Here is a 22107-nt window from a genome sequence, read left to right on the forward strand (position 1 = left end):
TCCCGAGTTAGAGAGCGAGAACAGCAGCCATGAAGCCGACAGCTCCAATCACACCGGACGAAGCACCAATCATGGCAGCGGCACCGCTCGAAGTCGCCGCCGCGGAGCCAGTCGAGGTCCGGGAAGCCCCGTTGCCGCTGGTACCGGACGGGCTGCTGCTGTCGCTATTGTTGTCGCCGCCGTTGTCATTGTTGTTGCTGTTGTTGTTGTTGTTGTTGTTGTTGTCGCTGCCGCTGTTGCCATTGCCGCTGCTGCTACCGCCACCGGTGCTGCCCGTCGGCCGCGGGGTGCCGGCCGACGAGGTGTAGTAGTTCTCGCCGATGCAGCGGCCGACACACTGGCGATACGCCTCAGTGTCAGCCTCGCTGCCCTTGCCCTGGGGGCAGGCAGCGACGCAGTTGTTGGTGGCGTTGACCTGAAATTGATGGTGAGCTCATGCTTTCCCCCAATTTGTCTAGGTAGTAGATATATGGACGGAACTGAAATGGAAGGAAGGAGAAGGAAGAAAACAAGAGGGAAACGGGTAGGTAGGGACATACCTGTGCATCGTTCGGCGAGGGGACCGTAATGCAGTGAGACTGGCAGTCAACGTCGCCAGCCTTGCACGCCTCCAGGCAGCGAAGGACCTGGGCCTGGGCCGAGCTGGCGGCAGCCTGGGCGGCGTCCTGCGTGGTGCTGGGGGCGTTACCGCCGCTGGTGGTGCTCTGCGCGTTCACGAAGGCGGCGAGGCCAGCGGCGAGGAGGATCGAGGCGACACGCATTTTGGCTGGCGTTGGATGTGTTTGTGTATTACAACTACTAACGGTGTGTCGTGTGTACGATATGTGTATCCGAGTAGTTTTTGCGTGCGCTGTGGTGTCTCAACGAGTGTAGGATATTACACGATAACGAGAGACCGAAAGACAGATGTCAACGACAGTCTGGTCGAATAAGAGACAGAGAGCGTCGAGGCTGGCCGAAGTCAGAGAGGAGGGAAAAGTTCAATTCCTCTCCGTGGCCTGGGCTGGGCATTCTTATTATCCCACGGCCAAGGAAGCAAAGAGAACCAGTAGCTGGTGCCCTTGGCGCCGCCCAGTGAGCGGCAAGGTCGCTCTCGCCCTTCCTTCTGCGTGGCACGGGTAACTCTTGCTGTGTACCATCCAGACTGTGTGCTGGACTGTCCTCTTTCCCCACTTCCAACAATAAACACGAGGACCCATCCTTCCCGGATCGAATTGCTTGTTCAGTCTAGTAACCTGAAGCGTGAGCATCAACGAGTATTCCATACTGTGCTCGGCATGCTGGCCCGGCGACTGGTCAGAAGGGAAGAGTTACTCCGCCAGTCTTCACCAGGTACTCCTAGTCAGAAACATGCGCAATTGGGCGTTCCTGGCCATTTCCCCTCTCCTCATCCGTTGCTCATTCCCTCCCAGGCTTTCATTTGCACCTGGGTCCTCTGCATACGTAACCTAGGCACATACGCCCACTGCATACTAGGTACTCGTGGAAACACGATGAGCTAGGTAACTACCTTCTACGTACTGTGTTGTTGTAGCTGTGCACACGCCACCAGCCCCCATTTAAAATTACGAGAGCGCCTCCAGATGGCAACGCGCCGCTGGGCGGAAGGTCAGTGGGCATCTGCCCGATCTGGCCATCCGATCCCTCTGGGCACCAATCAAGGCCCGGGGCTTCGCGTAATCAGCTCTGACTTGGCGCTATGCGGCCGGGGTACCTGGAATGGCGATGTCATCGGTTACACTCCACAACAGGGGGCCGCTAGCGGGAGGGTAGTCAAGGATTGTTTTTGACCCGCAATAGCAGGGATCATCAGATAGAGAAAGAGAGAAAGAGGGGTTTGCGAGGCCCACCCAACAGAGAGAAAAGTGTGGTGCCGTCGTTTGTCTGGGCTCAATAAATTGTCTTGATAAAAGCCGGGCGTTGTTCAAAACAAAGGCCTGCAGCTGAACTCGGTGCTCGTGCCGAGACACTAATGATGCCAAAATTCATCCCATGTCGCGCGATGGCTGCTGTTGCTTGTCTCAGCTGATGTTGACTGTTTGCTGTGGAGTCGGAACAAGGCACCAAAATGCTCGGATGCTCCGAGTCCAAGACAAGGCACGAACACCAGTCACCTTGTGACAAAGCATGATGTTGCAACAGCGTAGAGGAGGGCAACAATGCCCCCGGGTCGAGTGTGACCCGTTTTCTTTTTCTTTTTCTTTTTCTTTTTCCCTTTCTTTTTTAGTGTAGTATATAAACTGCGTACTTACCTGGGTAGACCTGCTTCATCTAACTACATCTCTTATGGGTAGAGAGGCGGCTCTCGATGCTTCTATGCGAGGCGCGCCGTGTGCCAATCATCATGCGAACTTCCCATCTCTGTTCAAAGCCACAATTCGGGGCCGATTGGAAACAACGTGACGATTTCTGGTCCTTGACACTGTATACTCTGACGGAAGAGCAGAAATCAACAGAATTTTCCAGCAGCATCAAACGATCCATTGAAGTCGTTCTCAAGGATTAAGAAGCACACTAAAATTCAAACCCGATGCTAACATGTGAACACCTGACCATGATTTACTCTATAGTGTACACAGGCGACAGTCGTTCGCAACCCGCTCGCTCCGTGCTCTGAGGCTCAGGCACAGGGTTAAGGGCGGATGGTCTGAACCTGCAGCACTTTAAGTAGTTAATCGCCGTGCAGATGGTTTCACGCCAGAGCCGTGTCTTCAGGTGCGGGCATGGACGCACGCACGCGCACACGCACATGCACACACACACACACACACACACACGCACATACAACAACGCATCCCACATCTATTCTCTCTCTCTTCCTCCTCTCCCTCCGCAGTAGTATGTAACGTATACACATGCCCTGCGGCTTCAAATTTCGCCCCAAGTTGTTTTCTCCCTTGCTTGCTGGGCTCCTGCCGGCGCAGGCTGAGCTTTCGAAAGCGAGGTGTCAGTGACGCAGGGGTTTGTGCGCAAGAATTCGAGCCACTGCCAGCCGTGTTGCCGCTTTCGACTTGGTCGCTTGTGCAAGCATCAATTCCGGCAGATCGAGCCTTTTCCGCTCCGCGTATGCTAAATACGGGACGATTCCAGTCATGCGTGCCCCCTGTGCAAGGTGAAATTAAGCGTTCGACCCTCAAGAAATATGCGGATTCGTTGCATGTTGGGTGATTCGAGCCTCAGCTTGTGCTGGATCAATGACTCGGTAACTGCGTCTTTTACCTGCGGGGTCGGACTACGCGATAAAGCCCCGCTACCGAGACAGCTGGCAGCAGACATGCGTGGTCTTCGAGTCGGTCAAGCGCTTTTCATCCGAGGGTATGCAGATATTTTGGTGGCTCGCGAGAATTTCCTCCGAAGGGTCATTCCTTGCACTCGGGAGTGCCCTTGGTTTTAAGTCTCGCAGACGCGTGAGCAGATCCTGGGTGTCGCCCGATGAGAACGTCAGGTCTCTTAGCCTCGAGCATTGAGTCCAGTAAGTCAGACTAGCTCCGCACTGCCAGCCTCAACCAGCGGTTTCGCGTCTGCCCAGCGCAAAATCATGATGTCGCTCTCCTCGGCATCGACCGCCTCGTCCGTGTCCACGCCGCGCCCCTGGACGAGGGTGTTCTTGAGGACCCGGATAAAGACGGCCGACTCTAGGTCGGGGGTCTCGATCATGCTGATGCCGGCTGAGGCATCGTTCAGGTTCTGCAGGTTGGGCGGGAAGGAGGACAGGAAGGAGGACAGGTAGTGGTTGTGCAGCAGAGCCTGGTGGCGCGTCGCGTAGGCAAGCTCCATCTCGGACAGGCGGGCGCGCAGGTCATCGGTCGACAGATAGTGCAGCGTGTGGCGGTCGATCTTGGCGATGCGCGCGCGCAGGTAGCTGCGCACGAGGTAGCGATAGCGCTCGAGCTCGGTCTGGATCACGATCAGGGCGAAGTTGGTCTTCGGATCCATGTCGCCCGTCATCTCCTCGACCTTTTCGATCTGTCGCTTGATGTTGTCGTTGATGCGCTCAAAGAGGCCGTCGGCAGGCCACCTGCGTGTTTGATGCTGGATCAGCCGTGCGTTTGGGCAGCGAAGGGGGCGAGACCGCGAGAGGATGGGACCCTACGGGAGGAGCTCTGGCGCGCTGCGCTCCGCGATCCAGGCGCGTGTGAGTTCTTGCAGATCGCGCTTTTCCTGCGGTACGGTATGCGAGGTCGGGTCGACCTCTCGCAGAATATCGTCAATGTCCATGGCGGCCGATTTGTCTGGATACACTGTTGCGGAACAGTTTTGCTTCCTCCCAGGAACCAAGGTATTGTATTAGTATGTCTCCCTTGCAGTGTATCCCGTAATGTACCTTACGTATTCCGTAATCCGCTTAATTGCAAGAGTCCGAACAAACGCGCGCCTCTAAAAAAAAAGTACGAAATAACTAAATGCACAGCGGGATTGTTCCAGTCGGGGTCCCGCCAAACGCGCTGCACTTGGTGGAGTTCCTGCTGCAACCCAAGCACAACCAGCCCACCTTGCTGCTAAGTGCTCCTTCCCACTCCCCTGGAACTTCACCCGGCCCCACCTCTTTGTGTGAAGGTGCGATGGATGCAAAGTTAGGCAGTAATCCGCACGCTACACCACTAGCTAGTATTCTCAATACTAGTACCAGATTATTCCCAGCATGATCTCGTCATAAACATCGGCGCGGTCTGCTTCCTCCCAGGTTTCGATCAATCTTCCCGCATTGGCTGATCTACTCACATAGCCTTCTACGGATCCGGACACATCTTGCTTCTGTCCTAGTTCACAACATAAGTCTGTCCTCTAACCTGATGCGCCCGACACTCGCCGCTGCAAGCCCCGGGCATGGCGGCTGAAAAACACTTATCCCTCCTCGACGTTCTCCCACACTGTCTAGTTCGGACTCCCCTGCAACTCAGCCGCGTTGCCCTCAGGGACAACCAGCCAAGAGAATGGTTGGATCCACAGCCCTTGCCAGATTCCGGAGGCTTGCATCACGTCGAACCCGAACAACGGGACAAGAGAAGGATAGCCTCCTGACCCACGCTGGATCCCTGCCTCGACTGCCCCGTCATTGGTCACAACGTGAGCCCCAGCGTTAGCACTGCCCGCCCATTGTTGATGGGCAGCTGAGAGGTCGGTGTATCCGTGTGGCCTGCACGCCGCCACATGTCTTGGTCCTCGATTTGTTGTCTGACGCGGTGAAGACGGCGCGTGCGGAGAGGTCTGTAGGACGATGGATCCTGGTTCTGGAGGTGCAACAATACAATGCCCTCCTCGATGATTTCGAGGCAGGCCCTCGCGGGTCTCTGCTCTCCTTGAGAGACCACACCATGACTCAGTTGACGGCGCCATGATTTCCGTCTGGGGCGGAATGGCCACTGCGGTGGCCCTTTGTCTGGCGTTTGCTGCCTTGCAAGCGTCGTCGTCCTCCTTCTCGACGCCGATACAGAGATGCAGATCCGAGACAAGGCCGTCTCTCGGGCGGGATGCAAACACCCGGTGCCACGAGACCTGGTTGGACCCCGTCCGCGGAACCCAACCTCTGTCTGGCTTGCTCGCCCGCCCTCTGAGCCTGGTGGGTAAGAGGGACTGTCTCGCCAATGGGTCCAACTACTGCTTCGGAAACGACATCGACTTCTGCCCCGACTGTGGGAACTGCTGCGTCGACGGCAAGATCTGTTGCGGGCATGGGAAGGTGTGTTGCGGATCTGGTTGTTGTTTAAGCGATCAGATCTGTTCTCAGGGGAAATGTCTCTCCGTGTAAGTGGATAAACACTGCCTGGTCACAGCAGTTAAAGGGAGCGGTTAAGTTGATAACCCAAGGGAACCGACAACCGTCACGTCAACTGTCCTACGGACCGTCACGCGGGTTGCAACGCAGCGAGCGACCATTGTCATAGTTGAGCTTGAGACATCCACTGTCGTCTCTTCCACCGAAGTCACGATATCGACCGCTGCGACGCAGACCATAGTTGTCTGGGTGACGGCAACCGCTGTTGAGAAGAGGGCCGCTGCCGATGCGGCCAAACTTGGGCACGGAAAGGGACAGGATTTGTTGCCAGCGCCGAGCCATTCTGGAGCACGCATTCCGAGACGGTCACCCATCCATGAAGACGACTTTGCCCTAATTCCACCGATACAAGCGCGGCAAGGTACCGCCGCAACTGTTACCGACTATGTCACCAAGACCGTCGACATGACGAGCATTTCCTCTGTTCTAGTCACCGTCCATACAACCTTGACAGACGTGACAACCATATATCAGACCAACACCCGGTGCGTCCCATCCAAAACGGAAGGGGTAGGAATGAAGACCATTCCTGCCCAGGAAGCCTTTTTAAACGCTGCTCCGTGGACATGCTAACGCTTCCCAGCGTCCTCAAAGCAGACGCGACGACTACCGTGACGCCTATCGTCACTCTTGTATCCCATCCGCCCGAGGTCATTACCTTCACTAAAACAGCCGGCCTTATTCCTCCTCCGCCAACTGCGTCCCAAGACGATTGGCCTACTGCATCGTCCTCCGCCGAATCGCGCGCTCTCTCAAACACAGCCATAGCTGGCATCGCAGCTGGCAGCAGCGTCCTCGCTCTCTTCTTGGTAGGGTTTGTCGTCCTGTCAATCCGTCGCCGGTGTCGGTGGCGCACCGCCCACCCACCAGCAGACTCCGTCAAGTTCGGCTATGACCGCGGCAACAACATGATCGACTATCGCCGTCGCTCCGGTGAGGACGATACGATGCCGCCCAAATCAAGACGAAGCCGGAGCAGTACCACAACCACCGCGCCCAGGTCCGACACCATACCGCCACGACACCAGCAGCCCACCCTGCCGCGCATCCTCCCCCACTTCACCACAACCGCCGCCCACCACGACACCGAGTACAAGCTCCCCACTTATCTTTTGTCCGCCAGCGTCGCGTATAAGGGGGAAGAATCGAGGGGAGCAGGAGGGAACGGCTACAACACGGGAGCGGGCCAGCCTTGCAATCAGCGGCCAGGCAATGACGGTGGTGTTGGCCGGCACGAGAGAAGTGCATCGGGGTATACGACGTTGGCGGGCACGCCGTCGCCCACAAGTCCTGCTTTTGCTACGGTGCAGCCGCAACACCAGCAGCACCAGCAGACGCAGCAGACGCAGCAGACGCAGAGGCGGGCGTTTCGCGAGGTCCCTCCGGAGAGTCCCGGGAGGACGCACTGGGCCGATACCCCGGCGGCAGAAGGGGGTCGGAAGCGGAGCATGGCCGAGGCGGTCGTGACCGGTGGAGCTCATGGTGACGGTCTCAGTACTGGCCCTAATGACGGTGCTTGGGAGAGAACATATATTCCGCCTCCGGCGGCGGTTCCTCCTGGCGCAGGCTCGTCAAAAATGCCATGGAGTTACGGGGGCCGGGCGGCGACGGCGGGGGAGTTGTGACGGAACGAAACTGCCGCTGCCGAGCTAGACGGAGTTTGTAGGAACGCAGGTGTGGCGGGGCTCGTTGAATGACGAGACCTTCTCCTCGAGGGGACGGCCACGTCATGATCTCGTTGACCCAGGTCCTCCGTTCTCTGTGTATGTCTCTGGTCCTTTTCCACCACCTCCCATGTACGCCGTTTCCTTCTCTTCCTCCTCTTCTCTTTACCTACAGCGAGAAGACCTTCGTTTTGGAGCGGCCAGAAAGAAGAAACGAGTAGAGCACCATTAAGACAAGGAGGCTATGTCAAGAGGAAATATATGATACCGCGGCCTCACGGGGTCGATACAATGGGATTCACCCAATCTAGTTTGGCAAGGATGGGGAAGGACGAGGTATCGGAGGGCACATCCCACCTCTAAGGGGATTGCCTCTCGTCGATGCTTGTAACATGGGATACACTTGCCCCTGGTCAAATCCCGAGCTAGAAAGTCACTGAGCACTATCTGAAATGATGTTCTGTTTGTTAGATACCCTCGTTGAACAACAAGGCCTTTTTCTTTGGCAATATCAGGAGTCAGCAGGTGAATTCTGAGGCAATGGTTCCAATGCTGGTATCATGCGAATGAGCCGCCCGTCTGAACCGAACCGCCAGCCCCTGTATCTAGATAGTCCTGATGTGTTGAAAAGAAACATAGAGCACCGATCCGGCAGTTCATTACAATATACACTACTATTGGTTCCCACACATTGCTGGGAATTGTTCGGTTTTTTTCCTCGCAAAGACATCCCGTGTGCCTTCAGGACGCCAAAATGCATCATCTCTTCCTTGCTTCGCCAATCCCTGCACAAGATCACCGTTCATACTTTGGCAACGGCTCCTCTGGTTGTGCAACGTGGCCATGTATCAGGGCTGGGGCAGTCTCAGCCGCCGCAGCCGCCGCCGAGCCGTAAGCGTAATGCGGGCCATACGAGTCCTCATCCTCCAGGATCGGCGCCGACGGCTGAAGGTCGGGTGCCGAGGGAGCGCTTGGCCCCGCGGCTGTTGCTGCTGCCGAAGATGTCGCGGCAGCGCCGCCGCCGCCGCTGCTCCCCCCGATCTCGTAATCTTCCGGAAACTCGGGCGGCGCGCTGGCTTCGGCGAGCAGCCTTCGTCTCTCGAGCTCCTGCTTGTCTTCTGTCGCGTGCGCCTCCGGGCCGGGAGAGAGGTCCTCTAGCGTCGGCGCCGAGGGTGCACCGAAGAGATGTTGCTGCGTTAAATTGGGTGTGGTTGTGGCATGCGAGGCATGCGAGGGGCCCTCCATGGGCGTCGAGAATTGGTCGTCGGCATCGTAAATATTCTCGCCGTGGACAAAGTGGGAAGTCGAGGAGCTTGCGACCGGGGCTTCGGGCGGTTGGCTGGGAAGTAATCGCTGTTCCGCCAGTCTTATGCGCTCCTTCTCCGTAAGGCTTGCCTCATCCGGAATGTCTGGAGGAGGAATGTAGGGAGTAACTGGTGGAGGTTGCGGTGAGACGGCGTCCCAGTAAGGGTAAGGTTGGTGCGGCGGGCCGTGGGGAGACGGAACGTAGTCCTGAGCACGGCCTTCTGGCGGGTAGCTACTGTCGAGACCGGCATCGGCTGGCGAGGGCTGTTTTCCGTGAGTGTCACGGTCGTGAACCTCGGCCTCTTGAACCGACACGGAATGGACGGAAGGGGCTGGTTTCATTGGCGCTTTGGCGCGCAACCGGCTGCTGTCCGCCGTTCCTACGACGACTTCAAACACGACGCATATGACGCCCTTCTGGCGCCGAAGGCGGTCCGTGTCGATGATGTTCGTGCCCCAAGTTGTCATTGCTGCATGGGTGCCCTCGTATGGGTTGCCGCCGACGCCGAGAGGACCCGCCACGGGACTCATCCTCGTGCCAGATCCCTTGATGGCGTGAAGCTGGCTAGCCAGCTTACCTCCGAGATCGACAATCACCTCGACGTGGTACTTGAACGAAATCATATCGTAAGGGGCGCCCTTGATGGTGGGGAAGACGTCCTCGGGCACTCGCACTGACGCCGTGAGACTGGCAGTCAAGGTGTCCGGATCAATGATGAGAGGCGCAAAAGCCTGAGATAGGTCTTTTCGGAATACGCTGCAGGACCCAGCAGACGTCAGAGAGAGGCCACCCAGTCCTGTCTTGGACCGGGGGTAATAGTCCTCCTTCTCGAGACGCCGAGCCTTTCCTTCCGGCAGATCTTTGGACAAGGACGGCGGCGACGAATCTATGCGCCCGAGCCTGTACAGCGTGATGATGACCCCGTGCAGGCTTGTGATCCGTCTGATGTGCTGTACGAAAATCTTGATGGGCACCACGTCTCCACGAAGACAACCCCCCTTTGGCAGCTCGATGGTGGCTGTAATGGTCCGCTCCTTCACAGTGGGGCCCTTTTTCCCGACCATTGGAGGGGCCGTTGGTACGAAAGTATTCGTCTCCCCGGTTCTACTCTGAGCGGTGCAGCCACTGACGGCGCTTTCGCTGCTCACGCTCCGAACATCGCTTTGGAGGTTCCGGGGGTTGGTGCTGTTGGATGTCGCGTCCTGCTCCTCCAAGTCATCGCCAATTACGGATAAGGAACCTTCGGTAGAGTTTTCATTCGCGCGAGCCGAATCCGGATCGGACACCGGGGCCGGTGGCTCGGGAGGCGCGGAGCACTTCTCCCCGACAACAGGCTGCCTCTTCCTCTTGGATCGTTTGGAGATGGGTTCGAGATAGATGGTTCGCGGCCGTGGCGGGGCGAGGTTCCCAATGTCGAGCTGCTCGACGAGGTAAACCTTTCGTTCGCAGCTGGTCTTGGGCGGTGTTTTGCTTCCTATCGACGTCGGGCGCGTCAGGGTTGCCGTGATCATGTACGAGATGGTGCCGCGCTCGAACTGTCCCGGAGAAGGTCAGTAAGGCGATTCGGAGGTCCTGTGGCGGCCTGCACAGCACGTACATCTATACTGCTCGGCAAGCCGCTCGACGGAAAGAGGAGGTTGAAGTGAAATTCGTATTTGCCCGGGTCGAGCCGCCCATCGCCGCTGAGCGTTTGCTCATCCTGAAACAATCTTACATAACCATGGCCGTGGTGTTTTTGGCGCGAACCGCGGCCCGACGTGGACAGAGGTTCGGCGGGATCGATTATGGGCTCGTTCGCGGGGACGTTGGGGCCCTTGTAGACGCGCATGTAGCCGTGGAGCGACACGACCAGGTGGGTGATGCGGACGGGCTTGACGACGGTCAGGACGACGGCGCCCTTCACCTGGTCACCGGCGCCATAGTTGCGATGGGGCTCGGCCGGCCGGATGTGGAAGTCGGCGATGTAGCGAGTACGCGGCCGGAGGGGAAGGGTGAGGCGCGAAAAGAAGGAGCCGCTGCTGTTGGACGATGGATCCTCGGGGGCAGACGCGGACGCGGGGATAGAGTCGGCGGTGCGGTTGTCGGTCGGCTTCTTCGAGAAGCCCATCTAGATATGCTTGTTGCCTGGGCCGACAATCAAAACGGGGGACATGAAACGCGGATGCTTTGTCTGGCACCTTCGGGAAGCGACGTGCGGCGTGCGCGAGAAGAGAGCATTCGGCTTAGGGCATGGGAGGGGACGTGTGCGTGTACGTGTGCGTGTGCGTGTGCGTGTGCGTGTGCGTCGGGTTGCTGAGCGTGCCAGTGCGCGTCGCTGCCCATGCGGCAGGGGGGATCGGTAAGCAGCGGCCGGCGACGGGCTTGCACGGGGCGGTAAGCGACACGGGGTCGGGGCTGCGCGCTGACGGCGTCCGACCGAGTCGGAATCGCGATGGCAGAAATTCGAGAGCCGGATCAGAGAAGCAGAAAAAAAGCCAAGAGACCGTTGGATGAGATGGAAGCTTGGGGATTGCATATGCCAAGGCTGAATGGGCTGGCTGCTTGGCTTTGCCAAGATGACAGGAGATGGAATCGTGGGGAGCAGCAAAAAGAGGTGGAGGTCGCACCAAAATACACCACGAGTCGTTGGGCAGGGCGGGGTCAGGCCCGCACCCGCACCCTCGCCCACCCCGGTGGAACAGGTCCGAGGCCCTCGCTCAACTTAGTTAGCGCAGGGTCCGCCCGAGGATGCCGGAGAGACCTGGGAAAGCTTGACTCGCCTGACCCAACCAAGCTTGCAGCCTCATGCAGCCACTGCACGGTGTGGTGCTTGTGCGCGATAGCAACACCACCTCCACGGAATGCTTCTGTACATACATACATATACGGATGTATACCTTCCTTACCGAGCCAGTCAACTAGCATATCCGTATAGGTAGCATCTGTGGGTGGTCTAACTATTTTTAACTAAACCCAGACAGTGCACTACCGGGGGTGAGAAATGAGGTTTAGTTATCCGTCCCTTTCACGCAAATATTTCCGCTCTGAGCCAATCCCGCTGCCTGCTGGTTTTGGCTCCGCAATTCATTTGTTTCTCTGCCTTCCATCTTCCTACCGTTCACTTTTGTCCCATGTCCGCTACAAAAGGACTTGGGAGTTGTTCATGTATCCAATGCCTTGTGTCTCGGATTCTGTTCCCCCGGCCGTGCCAGCGTGTTGATACGGCAATAGAGGTGAAAGGGGGGGTTGGAGGAAAGGCTTTTTTTTTGTCTCGCCTTTTTTTGGTATTCAACCAATTCGACCCCAGTTTGATAAACGGGAACTTCCTGCGCGCCATGTGGATGAAACTCAACTATGTGTATACCGAGTACTAGTAGTGTAGGAGTGGGTGGGGAGGACTTTCCGGCTCAGAGAGAGCACGTCCTCCTGGCCGACTCAAGCCAGCGTGCGCAACTGCTGTTTTTGGCGGCTATGCACTATGCATTAGCACCATCCCACCCGAGCCCTCGAACCTCGCTTCGCAAGTGATCTTTCGGCCAGATACGGCCATCCCAAATTTCCATCCGGCAAACCCGGGCATGGATATGCCACCTTCGCCGCAGCCTACATTTTAAGGAAGTTCCATTATCAAAATGAGGGACATTACTGAGTTGCCACATGACCTTTTCCTGCTCGTCATTTGGTATCTGTCTCCCCAAACCTGCATTTGCTGCTGCGCTGTCAGTCGCCGATGGCATGCCGCCTTCACGAGCCCGGATATCGCTCTGTTGCTCCTGCGCTGGAATTTCCCGCGATGCCGCGAGCTCCGCTTGGCCGCCGCTGCCGCCGCCGCCGCCGCGCCGCTCTCAACGTTGTCGGCAAGCCTCCCCAGGAACCTGAGGGTCGAGCTTGTAAACGTTGCCGAGCAACCACGCAATTGGTCCTCCACATTTGCTGAGGTGGCCCGCCGATACTTCCACCTGAACAAGGGACGACCACGGGTTGTCGAGAAACTCGAGCTGGCCCAAAGCAGCCGCGAGAATGGGTCTGCCTTCTCCTTCAGGTGCGTCGCACCTTGGAACCGGTTCTTGCGTCTGAACGATAAGGTCTGCAATTTCCACTATCCCGACCCCGTTTGGTGGTACAGTCAGGAGGACGGCCTGTTGGTGTACCCGGCCGCTATCGATGCCGTGCCAGAGGACTGGGACGGGTACGTCTACCACCTGGTCGACCTCGCCACGGGCTACCGCTTCCACGTCCCATTCGACACACGTTCGAAGCACATCCGCCGGGTTCGCTTAGCCCATGGTGTGCTCATCTTTGAGTGGGCAGAAGCACTTCCCTATCACCAGCTCAATGACCGAGAGGTTGTGCACCGCCATTTCGTGACGGCCTTCGACGTCATCCGCGAGCCTTCCCGCACGGCCTCGGGCGCTCCGTGGACAGTCAAATTCCGGTCAGAATGGAAGTTGCACTTCCTCGGCTTGCCTCTGAACCAGTCGGATCGCTTCTTTTCCACACACACAGAGTAAGCGATAGTCCGGGCCCAGTTATCCCCCCTTCACGCTCACGTCAGGAGTCTTTATGCTCCCGGGACTGCCACGACGCCCCGAGAGCTCCTCCCGGCCCAGTCCAGCCAGAATTCTCGGACTGACATTTCTGATAGTACCCATTATGCCGTATACTTTTGGCAGCCTAACCGTTCCTTGTATCAGGATGACCCCATCGAGCAGCTGGCTGTGTGGGACATCTCTTCGCCGAGCCCGTACCGGCCATCGGAAGACCCAAAAGGCGACAAGCGGCCGGTAGCGAGCCGGACACCATCCTTGCCAACTGGGTTGTGGAATGGGCACCACAGCGCGGGAACTAGCAGCATATATGGGCTAACCGACTCTAGTGTGGATGTGAAGCCGTCCAGGAGAGCCTCGCTCGCCGAAGCCACAGCTGGACCACAGGTGATCCGGCGCATGGCCTGGCGTGAGTTGGACTTTTACGGGCTGCGACAGCGAGCTACACCGCGGCTAAGGAGTCTGGCTCTGGATTCACAGAGCGTGTACGTGATCGAGGAAGAACACCGCTGGGCCGCTGGCCAGCATAGCTCCCTGACTCCCCCACGTGTACATCTCGTCCGAAGCACTGGGATTCCGGTCATCCCGGCGCCGACGCCGTCCACTCAGAAACCCTACCCGATTGCTGCACGGTCCACCAGCGATCTGAACGCAGCGGCAGGCCAGGATAACCTCGAGCCTTCCACACTAGACAACATTATTGACGGGCCCGTCCACGGTCCTATATGGGTCGACTCATGCGGCGCCAACGGGGATGTCAATATGAACTTTTGCTGGCGCGTCGCAGATGCAAACGGCACCGACAGGCCGAGGGCTATAAGCGGAGGAGCCTGGCTCCGGCCAACTTCAGACCATGGCCAGGAGGATCTCAGTGATCAACTGCGTCCACGTGCGACCAAGAACCCAGTGGGTTGGCCATGGTCACTGGGTGAAACCGTCTCTTCAAAACCGACTTTTGCAACCGAATCGAATCGCTGGCCTGGCTGGGCCCCTTGCTGGCGTCACGAAGACTTCCCTTATCTGACCGTCACGGAGATGGTGGACTTTGCCGCCGGTGTGCGCGTTGCGGCTCGCCGCTGTTTTATGCTCGAGACCCTGTCAGCGCATGTCAAGCCCACCGTTACTTTTGAAGCCACCGGCCCCTCAGCTACGGACCAGGGCAATGGTGACGCGGAAAGCGCCGCGCGACGATCCAGCAGCGGGGGAGCTGTTCCTGCTAGAAGTAACGAAGTCTACTTCCCTGATCATATGTGGTCTGAACTCGTAGCGAAGGGACACATTGCCGGGGATGAGCGGTGGATCGTCGGTGAAGATGAGCAAGGGAGGATTACAATCGTGCGGTTTTGAGCTCTCTCGTTAAGCCGGATCCAGCCACGCCCAAATAGCTTCTTTACTGGTGTGCCGTCAAGGGCATAACATAATGGCCTCCAGTTGCTCTTCTCGAGTCTCTCTAGAGCGACATCGAAATGCGGATCTCCATCCAGGGAAGTAGAGATCTTTCTCTCAGCCGGCAGGTATGACCGCCTTTAGTATGAGGCTTAGAAGATCCTGATTATTTTCTACCGCACAAATGACTTCTAAGATTCACGAATCTCGTCGCTGTCAACGGTCTGCCTTGCCTTCCTGTTACTAAATGGCGGAGGCCGGTTTCCCAGCTTTTGACCAAGGGGCTCAGCCACCGCGGTCAAGCAGTCAAGTCAAGGAGGGCAAGGCTCTCTATCTCGACTTGATGTTCTTGGCCGATGTCTGGGACTACGGGCCTGATCCTTTGGTATCTCCAACCCATCACGTGGCTTCTCAATGCCGGTACCCGTCCATGTCAGAATAACTCTTCCTCTTTGCCGCCAACCTACGCCCACCTACGCTATGAATCAGGCTAGGTGGTAGTTGAGCAAGGCAGGCATCCAGTCAGCCCGGGATCGCTTGGTCATATGCAGCTCCACGATAAGCGGATGTCGCCCGCTTACATTTTTTGGGGTCCTACCCCTGATTTGGGAAGTTGACGGCGTGTTCCGTACATTCCGGGCTTACGCTGGCTCCAGGAGGGAGCCCAGACAGAGGCGGCAATTAAGCCGAAACCGGGTGGTGTGTGCAGAGAGAGTCGTGGTTCGGTTCTGGGGAACGATGAGAGAGATATGCAGTGACTTTGTACGTCTCACCAAGGTATCGCGATCCGTATCCATGTACTACTGTACATACATAGATTTATTTTTGCCCTCGGAACCGAACCCAAGCTTAGAGTGCGGCCCCGGCCTTCGGCACAGCAGCGGAGGCGTCTTTACAAAGCTCCGGTGTCGAGCTCCGGGCAACGCAACATCGGCGCGGTCACAGCAGTTATTTTTTTAATAACTAAAATATCACTGAACGGCTTGAATCAACCCATGATAAGCGAGCAGTGGAAAGAGAGGCAAACTCCGAATATTGGATGCAACATCGTAAAACGCCGATAAGCTGGAGGGCAAGGTATCCTATCGTTGCTTTTTCGACTGCTGTGGCCGGTTACACAACGATGGCGGGGTACGGAGTAGATGGGCGCGCATGAGATATGGGATATTGCTACAGTGCAACTGCAGAGAGATATGTAATTCGTATGCATGTAATCCGTACTCAAGTTCATAACTGCTTCCGGGTGGCTCTGGCAGGGAGCTCGGGGACTTGTTGAATACTCTCGGCTCGCAGACATGGGAATATTCATCGCAAGATCAGCTTGGTGGTAGACATTTGGGTCTAGGGGTATCGAGTGAGGTTAGGAGCAAGTGGCCAGGCATTAAAATATCTTCTCTATCCCTTGTGGCCCCCGGTTGCTCATCACTGGTTGTCGAGGTCGCTAGCGGGTTCATCGGCCCTGCAAGGGATGACAGTTCCCTCCTCTGCGCGACTCTCGCAAGCAATAGCACACTGAGCGTCGGTCTATGATCCAGCCAAGCACTAACAGTACAGTACATGATGATCGCAGATACATGGAGGAACCAAGCAGAGAAGTTTGACTCTTGAGAGTCTGGTGATGTGGCGGCGGTTTCCCGCTTCTTCGAGAATGTTTGGAAGCCACATGTGAACAAGGCAGCCGTGACAACAAAACACAAACGAGCATCTGCAGACCAAACAATGGCCGAAGCATCCCAGAATTTGGCAAACGCCCCATGCATCCACCCCGAGCGCCTTGCGAAATGCCAAACGATGAAACAAGAAAAAAAAGAGTAAGAGGCAAAGAGAAAAAAGAGGGGAAGGGAGAGGAAAAGAACAGAAGAGCAACGAGGAAGGGGCTCAAAGTGGACTCCTGCAGCAGGAGAACCCCATTATCAAACTGACTGTCTTACAGCACCACCCACACGGTTACGTATGAACCGGCAGCTCGGAGCGCGGGTATTTCTGATCCCCTTCAACCCCGCGGGCCCCCCTCGCTTTATTTCGCCTACCCCATGCATCTCTTCCCTTCAAGGACACCTTTCCCGGGCCCCGTCAACCGACGCTTGCATAGAGACCGCAGACACGTCTCACATTCCCCATCATTATTAGACCTGCACCGAGGCAGGTACCTGCAGAAACCTCGAGTAGTAGTCATCCATCCACTGGGCCGCCTCCTCTCCGGATTCGTCGATACTCGAGTCCCAGCGGCCGATGGAGCCGACATAGCCGTCGGGGCGCACATTCACGATTGCCACCTCGCCCGGGCCGAGACTGCCGAGCCACTTGTTGGTGCACAGCGAGCCGCGCGTGTCCAGCTCGGGGACATTGTCCAGGTAAAACGTCCAGCGGCTGTCTTGAAGGAGAGGCGGGAGGTCGGTGATTTCGATGTCGGCTTTGGGCATGGTAGCTGCGGTGGGAGAGGGGTTAGGAATCCAGACGGATTAATCGTGGGAACAGGGGAAGGAAAACGTACTGATCAGAGCGAATGTGAAGAGGTGGCTGACGGCCGTGTAGCGCTCCGGACGGAGGTAGATGTCCTCCGGGGCGGGGGCACGAGGTTGCTTGGCGTACGAGATGCTTGCTGCGGCGGAGAGCTGGCTTATGAGGGACTTGCTTGACGCGATAGCCTGGCAGAAGGTTTCTAGGAAGATGCGGGATTGGTGGACATCCCACATGAACAGGTAGACACGGAACTGGCCCAGCATGGGGATGTCGAGCTGGATATCGACCGGGTTGGAGTCAAGGTAACGTGTCACCTTGGCCGGCGGCAGCAGGCAGCCCGGCTTGGCCTCGCCCAAGACCCAGGACTGGGAGGCGGGCATGTTGATGGCGTTCTCGCCGTACTCGGCCCCGATGCCCGAGATGAAGCGCACGTTGGTCCTAAAGTTCTCCGCAAGCGCCATCGCGTCCCCTCCGGCGATCTGGTTCGCGTGTTCGTAATCGAAGTTGACGAGATCCAAGGCAATCTTTCGCCGTTCCTGCTCGTAGCTCTCGAGCAACACCGGCTTCGCAAGGCCCCGGACGGCGAGGTTGAGTTTCCAGCAGAGGTTCCAGGCATCGTGCATCGACGTGTTCATGCCCTGGGCCGACTTGGGCGAGTGCGTGTGGCTGGCGTCTCCGGCGAGAAAGGCGCGACGATGGCTGTCGCAGAAACGGCTCGCGACCCGCTGGCCTATCTGATAGCGACCGAACCACTCAATGTACTTCCAGCCAACCTCGAACGGGGCCATGATCTCCTTTGCGCGCTGCATGACGAACTCCTGGCCGAATTGGCTCTTATCCGCCCTAGGAGAGGTCTTGAGTTCGATGTAGAAGCGAGTCATGTTGCGCTCGCGAGGAATGATCAGGATGGAGCCGTGCTCCTGCGAGTACACCAGCGTCTTGGACCAGATGTCGGGGAAGTCGGTCACGAGCTCGCCGTCGAGCACGCCCCAGACCATGGGCTGCGACAGGCCAACCGGCTTGGCCTCGGGAATGCTCTTTCTGACCTTGGAATGGGCGCCGTCACCTGGAGAACGTCCGGTCAGCCTAGTGTCCCTTCCACACCGTTGTCCCAGGGGCGATACCCACAGCCGACGAGGTATTGCGTGAGGAGCGACCTGCGCTCCTGGGTCACATTGGTCCGGCAGTTGACCTGGAGGGGACCGGCCTTGTCCTCGCAGACGCTGTACGAGTCAAAGGCCGTATTCCTGCGCACCTCGACGCCACGCTTCTTGAGGTCTTCAATGAACAAGCTCTCGACCATGCCCTGGTGCACCAGCAAGAGGTAGGGATCCAGGACGTCGATGACGGGCGGGTAGTGGATCTCGCGGCCGAGCCGATGGAGAGGTTCGTCGGCGGTGCTGCGCCAGAAGGCGATGTCGTAGACCCGGACGCCGCGCTGAAGAAGGGGGTCTGCTAGGCGCATCTGCCGAAAGGTCTCGATGGACTTTGGCTGTAGACCGTCGGCCCTACAGAGACAGGTCAGATCAGGAATGGTGACGATGTTCACGAGGGTCGGGTTCACTTGCCTTCCCACGGGTGTCTGGTCTGCCCTATCGTCCACAATCTCCACCTTGATACCGTACCGGGCGAGGTTGCATGCCAGCATCAGGCCGGCCGGACCGGCCCCGACGACGCATACCTGGCATTCCAGGGGCGCCTCGGGCATGCTCCGGAGCAGGGTCAGAGGGTCGACACACTCGGCCGTCTCGATCCGGTCCTCGCTCATGTGGTCATGGTCGTCGGAAGGTTTGTCGAGGACTGCCGAGGGTGCCATGGCTGTGGAGCTCCGCCGGTGCTGCGGCAAGGCGAGGCGCTGAGAATGATGACGGATGACGAAGGGAAGAAGCCTTGCTGTCTAGGCCTTGAGGACGGGGGGTCGACAAAGGAGTCGCCACCATGCACGGGTTCTTGTTAAAAGATTAGGCTCTCTCTTGAGGCTAGATCTCTGACAGGGCATATACAAAAGAGAGGTTGGGCAACTCGACGGTGGGGTGGTGAAGTTGGTGTGCACGGCCGGGGAACTGCTCCCAAGTCTCTTTAGAAAAAGACGTCAACCTGTTGAGCTGGTAGATTGTTGTTGTAGGCCAAAATGGAAGCTCCACGCCAGAGTCTACGGAAACTCCAACAAGCTCGGGCCGGGAATTCCGGAGACGGTCCGTTCGTTCCAGATAATTGGGACGAGAGACCCGATCGCGCAGGGGAGCGGAGAGAATGCGACAATGTAATGTCGTCAAGGCGTCAGGAACCCGGGCAAGACGTAGGATCTGCAAGGGACCGACTGTTGGGCGCAAGGGGTATGAAGCGTGCGAGGCCGCACCGCAAGCGATAACGAAGGCGAGGTCAGTTTGAGCTCAGAGCCCCTCCGGAAGGTGCACTCTTCAGGCGCGCACTCTTCAGGCGCGAGGAAGTGTAGCAGACTCGGAAGCAGATGATTGCCGAAAAGAGAAGAGGTGCATTGCGGCAAAACCCAGGCCGAGGGGAACAGGCGGGTCACTGTCACGGGAAGCCGCAGGGAAAGAGCGACAAAGATTCTGGAGAAAGATTTTGGGGGACCTGATGCTGTCTCGTTTTGGCGGGCGGATGTGCGGCGGCGGTTGTTCAACGAGAAGGGATTGCGCCGCCGCGCCGCCGCCGCCGCCGCCGTTGCGGGACCTAACTGGTGTGGGACGATGGGCCAAATGTCGCAGCCCATCTTTCCCAGTTTCCCAGCACAAAGTGGGCTGATTCCTCGCAGGGGATGATCTGATCGGGTTGTCGCGCGCTGCGGGCAGCCCACCGGTGCTCTCAATCTGGAAGCGCTCATTGGCCCTCGGACCCCAGGTTTGCACCTGTCAAACGGGCGGGGCAAGAACGCCGGGAGGCATTCCTCAGGCGAGCCCAGGCTCCCGAGCTTGGGCCGCCCTGGCGCCACCATTCCAGAGCCTGGATGCGCACTAACTAATCCGTAGTGTAGTGTAAGCCGGCTTTTGCTTGTGTCGCACCTTGCCGCTCCCCGAAACACCCACACAAAGTTTCTCCACCATTAAAACACCAATACATGGCAGGCAACAGGGCGTTAACGGTCAGGTCACCAGCGGAATAATTTTATCAAATAGCGAGATTGATAAGCGTGGATCTGCCTCCTACACTACATATCTACATGCAAATCCTATTACGAATACACAGATAATACGTTTGTTCCCTACGTACAGGATATAACTAGGGATCAATTCTTACTACAGCTCGGTAGCTGCAAATGGCTATAGCTCGGATAGGCTGTAATAATACGACACCACAGCGGTATTCGCGCCGTAGGCGGCACTCCTAGACTAACTAGTACGGGTCTATAGAAGTAGTAATAAGAAGCCTTAATTGTTCCAAGTACCAGAGGCACTTAGGGATACTCTCTAAATACATATCAAACCCTAGCTCGTCATCCCTGTTTGTAGGCCAGTCAGATCTGACGTACTGTAAGGCAAACCCTGTAACAATTCTAAATTACGTTCTTTAATACCAAAAACTAGGCTGAGCTGGACGGTGCCTTTTTGTCTCCTTCCTCCTTCTCTTTTTCTCTGCTTTTTTTTTCCCTTTTTTCTTTTGTTTTTTTCTCCTCCTTACCCCCTTTTCTTCAACGAGAGCATCTTGGCAGCATCGTAGTTCTCGAACATACTAAGGTGCCTAGGTCAAAACCAAGCCAAGAAGAGCTGCCTTTTCACGGCGCGCCTCGGAAAGCGCCTGCTGTCTCGCCTTTGCAATCTTTTTCTCGGAGCCCGACCACCAGACGGCTGCTGCTTTTGACTTTGTGATATAGTCACCCCCAAGGCCCGTAGACTCCTGCGTGCGCAGGTGCTGGTTTCGTGGCCTGGGGAGGAGATTACGCCGTGTTTGCCGTAGCTTGTTTGAGTTGCCAGAACTACCGGAACCGCAGGTCTTACCAGAGGTTGGAAGAGTTGTCTTGGTGTTTGATGACGGCATCCCTATATAACTTTGTATATAGTAGTGTTTAGCTGAAGTTTTGCGTGTAAGGCCTTGCTTTCAAGCTTTAAATCTATACCAGACTTCGGGCTACAACTAAAGCACTATAGTAGCTTTAATAGAGATGGCTAGGAGAGGTCAATCGAGAAATCAGAAGGGGCTTTAAATACTTTTTTCTTCCTTATCTTCTTTTGTTCTCCTAGTCAGGTAGCCTAGCTCGAGACAAAGCCTGCTGCTTGCTCTAATACGGCCGCCCTTAGCTCAGCTACTTTCGAATCCCATTACAATGGATCCTATTATCTGAACAATCTTAGTTACAATAAAACTGATTTAGAATAATCTTTATATTTTAGATACTTAAGAGTTAAGTGATAGTAAATAATATTAATTTCTTTAATTACAAAATAGCTAGCTTATTTGAGGAAGTAATAGACTTTGTTCTAATAAATTGCTTACTCTATATTCTCTTATGCCTTTTCAAAATGTTTGTAGAGACTAAGTACTCTACGATGAAGGCATTTCTGGTAAAGGCATTTCTGGTGTGAATACCTCTGGAATGTGGTGATCAAGGCTTTGGAATGTGTAGAGGGAGCCAACAAAGACATTGGGTTGTGTCATGTGATGGTATTCCCTTGCCAAGTTAACCATAGAGTTGGGGATGTATGACCTCACGTAAGGGGTTGTTGGTCTGTCACAAGCTGCCCGTCTCCTTAATAACATATAAATAGTCTGCTATCAAGGCGGAATTGTTAGCTGTTACCTATGGTACGTGTCCTCTGTACGACTGAGTGATGTAGTTACTAGGACGAGGGATTTCTAGTCCTCCCTCTGCCCTACTTCCTCCCTCCCCTCCCACCCCCTCTAAGCTAGGTAAGTAATGAAACGAAATAAACAAAAAGAAAGAAGGAAGGAAAGAAAGAAGGAAGGAAAGAAAGAAGGAAGGAAAGAAAGAAGGAAGGAAAGAAAGAAGGAAGGAAAGAAAGAAGGAAG

General features: G+C 56.4%; 7 protein-coding genes across 7 annotated transcripts; 2 read left to right on the plus strand and 5 right to left on the minus strand.

Moving 5' to 3' along the window:
* Positions 1–7: 7 nt before the first annotated feature.
* P884DRAFT_327355 (uncharacterized protein) lies at positions 8–763 on the minus strand (the record flags this gene model as incomplete). The annotated part of the gene is made up of 2 exons (XM_069445532.1): positions 8–415; positions 540–763. Coding segments are annotated over 2 exons (632 nt in total), but the record flags the coding sequence as incomplete, so codon positions are not given.
* A 2672-nt stretch (positions 764–3435) lies between these two features.
* On the minus strand, positions 3436–4356 carry P884DRAFT_79074 (uncharacterized protein). The gene is made up of 3 exons (XM_069446090.1): positions 4330–4356; positions 4094–4241; positions 3436–4018 (listed from the first exon to the last, which is right to left on the minus strand). Exons 2-3 carry the CDS (start codon positions 4216–4218, stop codon positions 3478–3480), a joined length of 666 nt encoding a protein of 221 aa, XP_069300595.1. The 5' UTR covers positions 4219–4241; positions 4330–4356; the 3' UTR covers positions 3436–3477.
* Positions 4357–5214: 858 nt separating this feature from the next.
* Positions 5215–7818, plus strand: P884DRAFT_79088 (uncharacterized protein). The gene is made up of 3 exons (XM_069446091.1): positions 5215–5745; positions 5809–6261; positions 6360–7818. The coding sequence occupies exons 1-3, from the start codon at positions 5336–5338 to the stop codon at positions 7399–7401; spliced, it is 1905 nt and encodes a 634-aa protein (XP_069300596.1). The 5' UTR covers positions 5215–5335; the 3' UTR covers positions 7402–7818.
* Positions 7819–7933: 115 nt separating this feature from the next.
* Positions 7934–11245, minus strand: P884DRAFT_237169 (uncharacterized protein). Its single transcript, XM_069440024.1, has 2 exons — positions 10344–11245; positions 7934–10281 (listed from the first exon to the last, which is right to left on the minus strand). The coding sequence occupies exons 1-2, from the start codon at positions 10851–10853 to the stop codon at positions 8236–8238; spliced, it is 2556 nt and encodes an 851-aa protein (XP_069300597.1). The 5' UTR covers positions 10854–11245; the 3' UTR covers positions 7934–8235.
* Positions 11246–12328: 1083 nt separating this feature from the next.
* P884DRAFT_217588 (uncharacterized protein) lies at positions 12329–14962 on the plus strand. Its single transcript, XM_069439352.1, has 2 exons — positions 12329–13232; positions 13371–14962. The coding sequence occupies exons 1-2, from the start codon at positions 12358–12360 to the stop codon at positions 14617–14619; spliced, it is 2124 nt and encodes a 707-aa protein (XP_069300598.1). The 5' UTR covers positions 12329–12357; the 3' UTR covers positions 14620–14962.
* An 886-nt stretch (positions 14963–15848) lies between these two features.
* Positions 15849–16601, minus strand: P884DRAFT_79114 (uncharacterized protein). The gene has a single exon (XM_069446092.1). The coding sequence runs from the start codon at positions 16416–16418 to the stop codon at positions 15975–15977; it is 444 nt and encodes a 147-aa protein (XP_069300599.1). The 5' UTR covers positions 16419–16601; the 3' UTR covers positions 15849–15974.
* A 183-nt stretch (positions 16602–16784) lies between these two features.
* P884DRAFT_275158 (FAD binding domain-containing protein) lies at positions 16785–18937 on the minus strand (the record flags this gene model as incomplete). The annotated part of the gene is made up of 4 exons (XM_069442810.1): positions 16785–17086; positions 17153–18187; positions 18250–18629; positions 18690–18937. 4 exons carry the CDS (start codon positions 18935–18937, stop codon positions 16785–16787), a joined length of 1965 nt encoding a protein of 654 aa, XP_069300600.1.
* Positions 18938–22107: the final 3170 nt, after the last annotated feature.

Source organism: Thermothelomyces heterothallicus (genome assembly GCF_042370625.1).
Source record: "Thermothelomyces heterothallicus CBS 202.75 unplaced genomic scaffold P884_scaffold_3, whole genome shotgun sequence".
NCBI classification, from domain to species: Eukaryota; Fungi; Ascomycota; class Sordariomycetes; order Sordariales; family Chaetomiaceae; genus Thermothelomyces; species Thermothelomyces heterothallicus.

Excerpts from the sequence above, each read along its gene's own strand:
- P884DRAFT_237169 (XM_069440024.1), bottom strand. The coding sequence starts at position 10,853 with ATGGGCTTCTCGAAGAAGCCGACCGACAACCGCACCGCCGACTCTATC. Across the intron at positions 10,282-10,343 it reads GCTTGCCGAGCAGTATAGAT|TTCGAGCGCGGCACCATCTC; the intron begins GTACGTGCTGTG and ends TCTCCGGGACAG.
- P884DRAFT_217588 (XM_069439352.1), top strand. The coding sequence starts at position 12,358 with ATGAGGGACATTACTGAGTTGCCACATGACCTTTTCCTGCTCGTCATT. Across the intron at positions 13,233-13,370 it reads TTCTTTTCCACACACACAGA|TACCCATTATGCCGTATACT; the intron begins GTAAGCGATAGT and ends CATTTCTGATAG.
- P884DRAFT_79074 (XM_069446090.1), bottom strand. The coding sequence starts at position 4,218 with ATGGACATTGACGATATTCTGCGAGAGGTCGACCCGACCTCGCATACC. Across the intron at positions 4,019-4,093 it reads AGCGCGCCAGAGCTCCTCCC|GTGGCCTGCCGACGGCCTCT; the intron begins GTAGGGTCCCAT and ends TCAAACACGCAG.
- P884DRAFT_79088 (XM_069446091.1), top strand. The coding sequence starts at position 5,336 with ATGATTTCCGTCTGGGGCGGAATGGCCACTGCGGTGGCCCTTTGTCTG. Across the intron at positions 5,746-5,808 it reads CAGGGGAAATGTCTCTCCGT|GGAACCGACAACCGTCACGT; the intron begins GTAAGTGGATAA and ends TGATAACCCAAG. Across the intron at positions 6,262-6,359 it reads ATATATCAGACCAACACCCG|CGTCCTCAAAGCAGACGCGA; the intron begins GTGCGTCCCATC and ends AACGCTTCCCAG.
- P884DRAFT_79114 (XM_069446092.1), bottom strand. The coding sequence starts at position 16,418 with ATGCATGGGGCGTTTGCCAAATTCTGGGATGCTTCGGCCATTGTTTGG.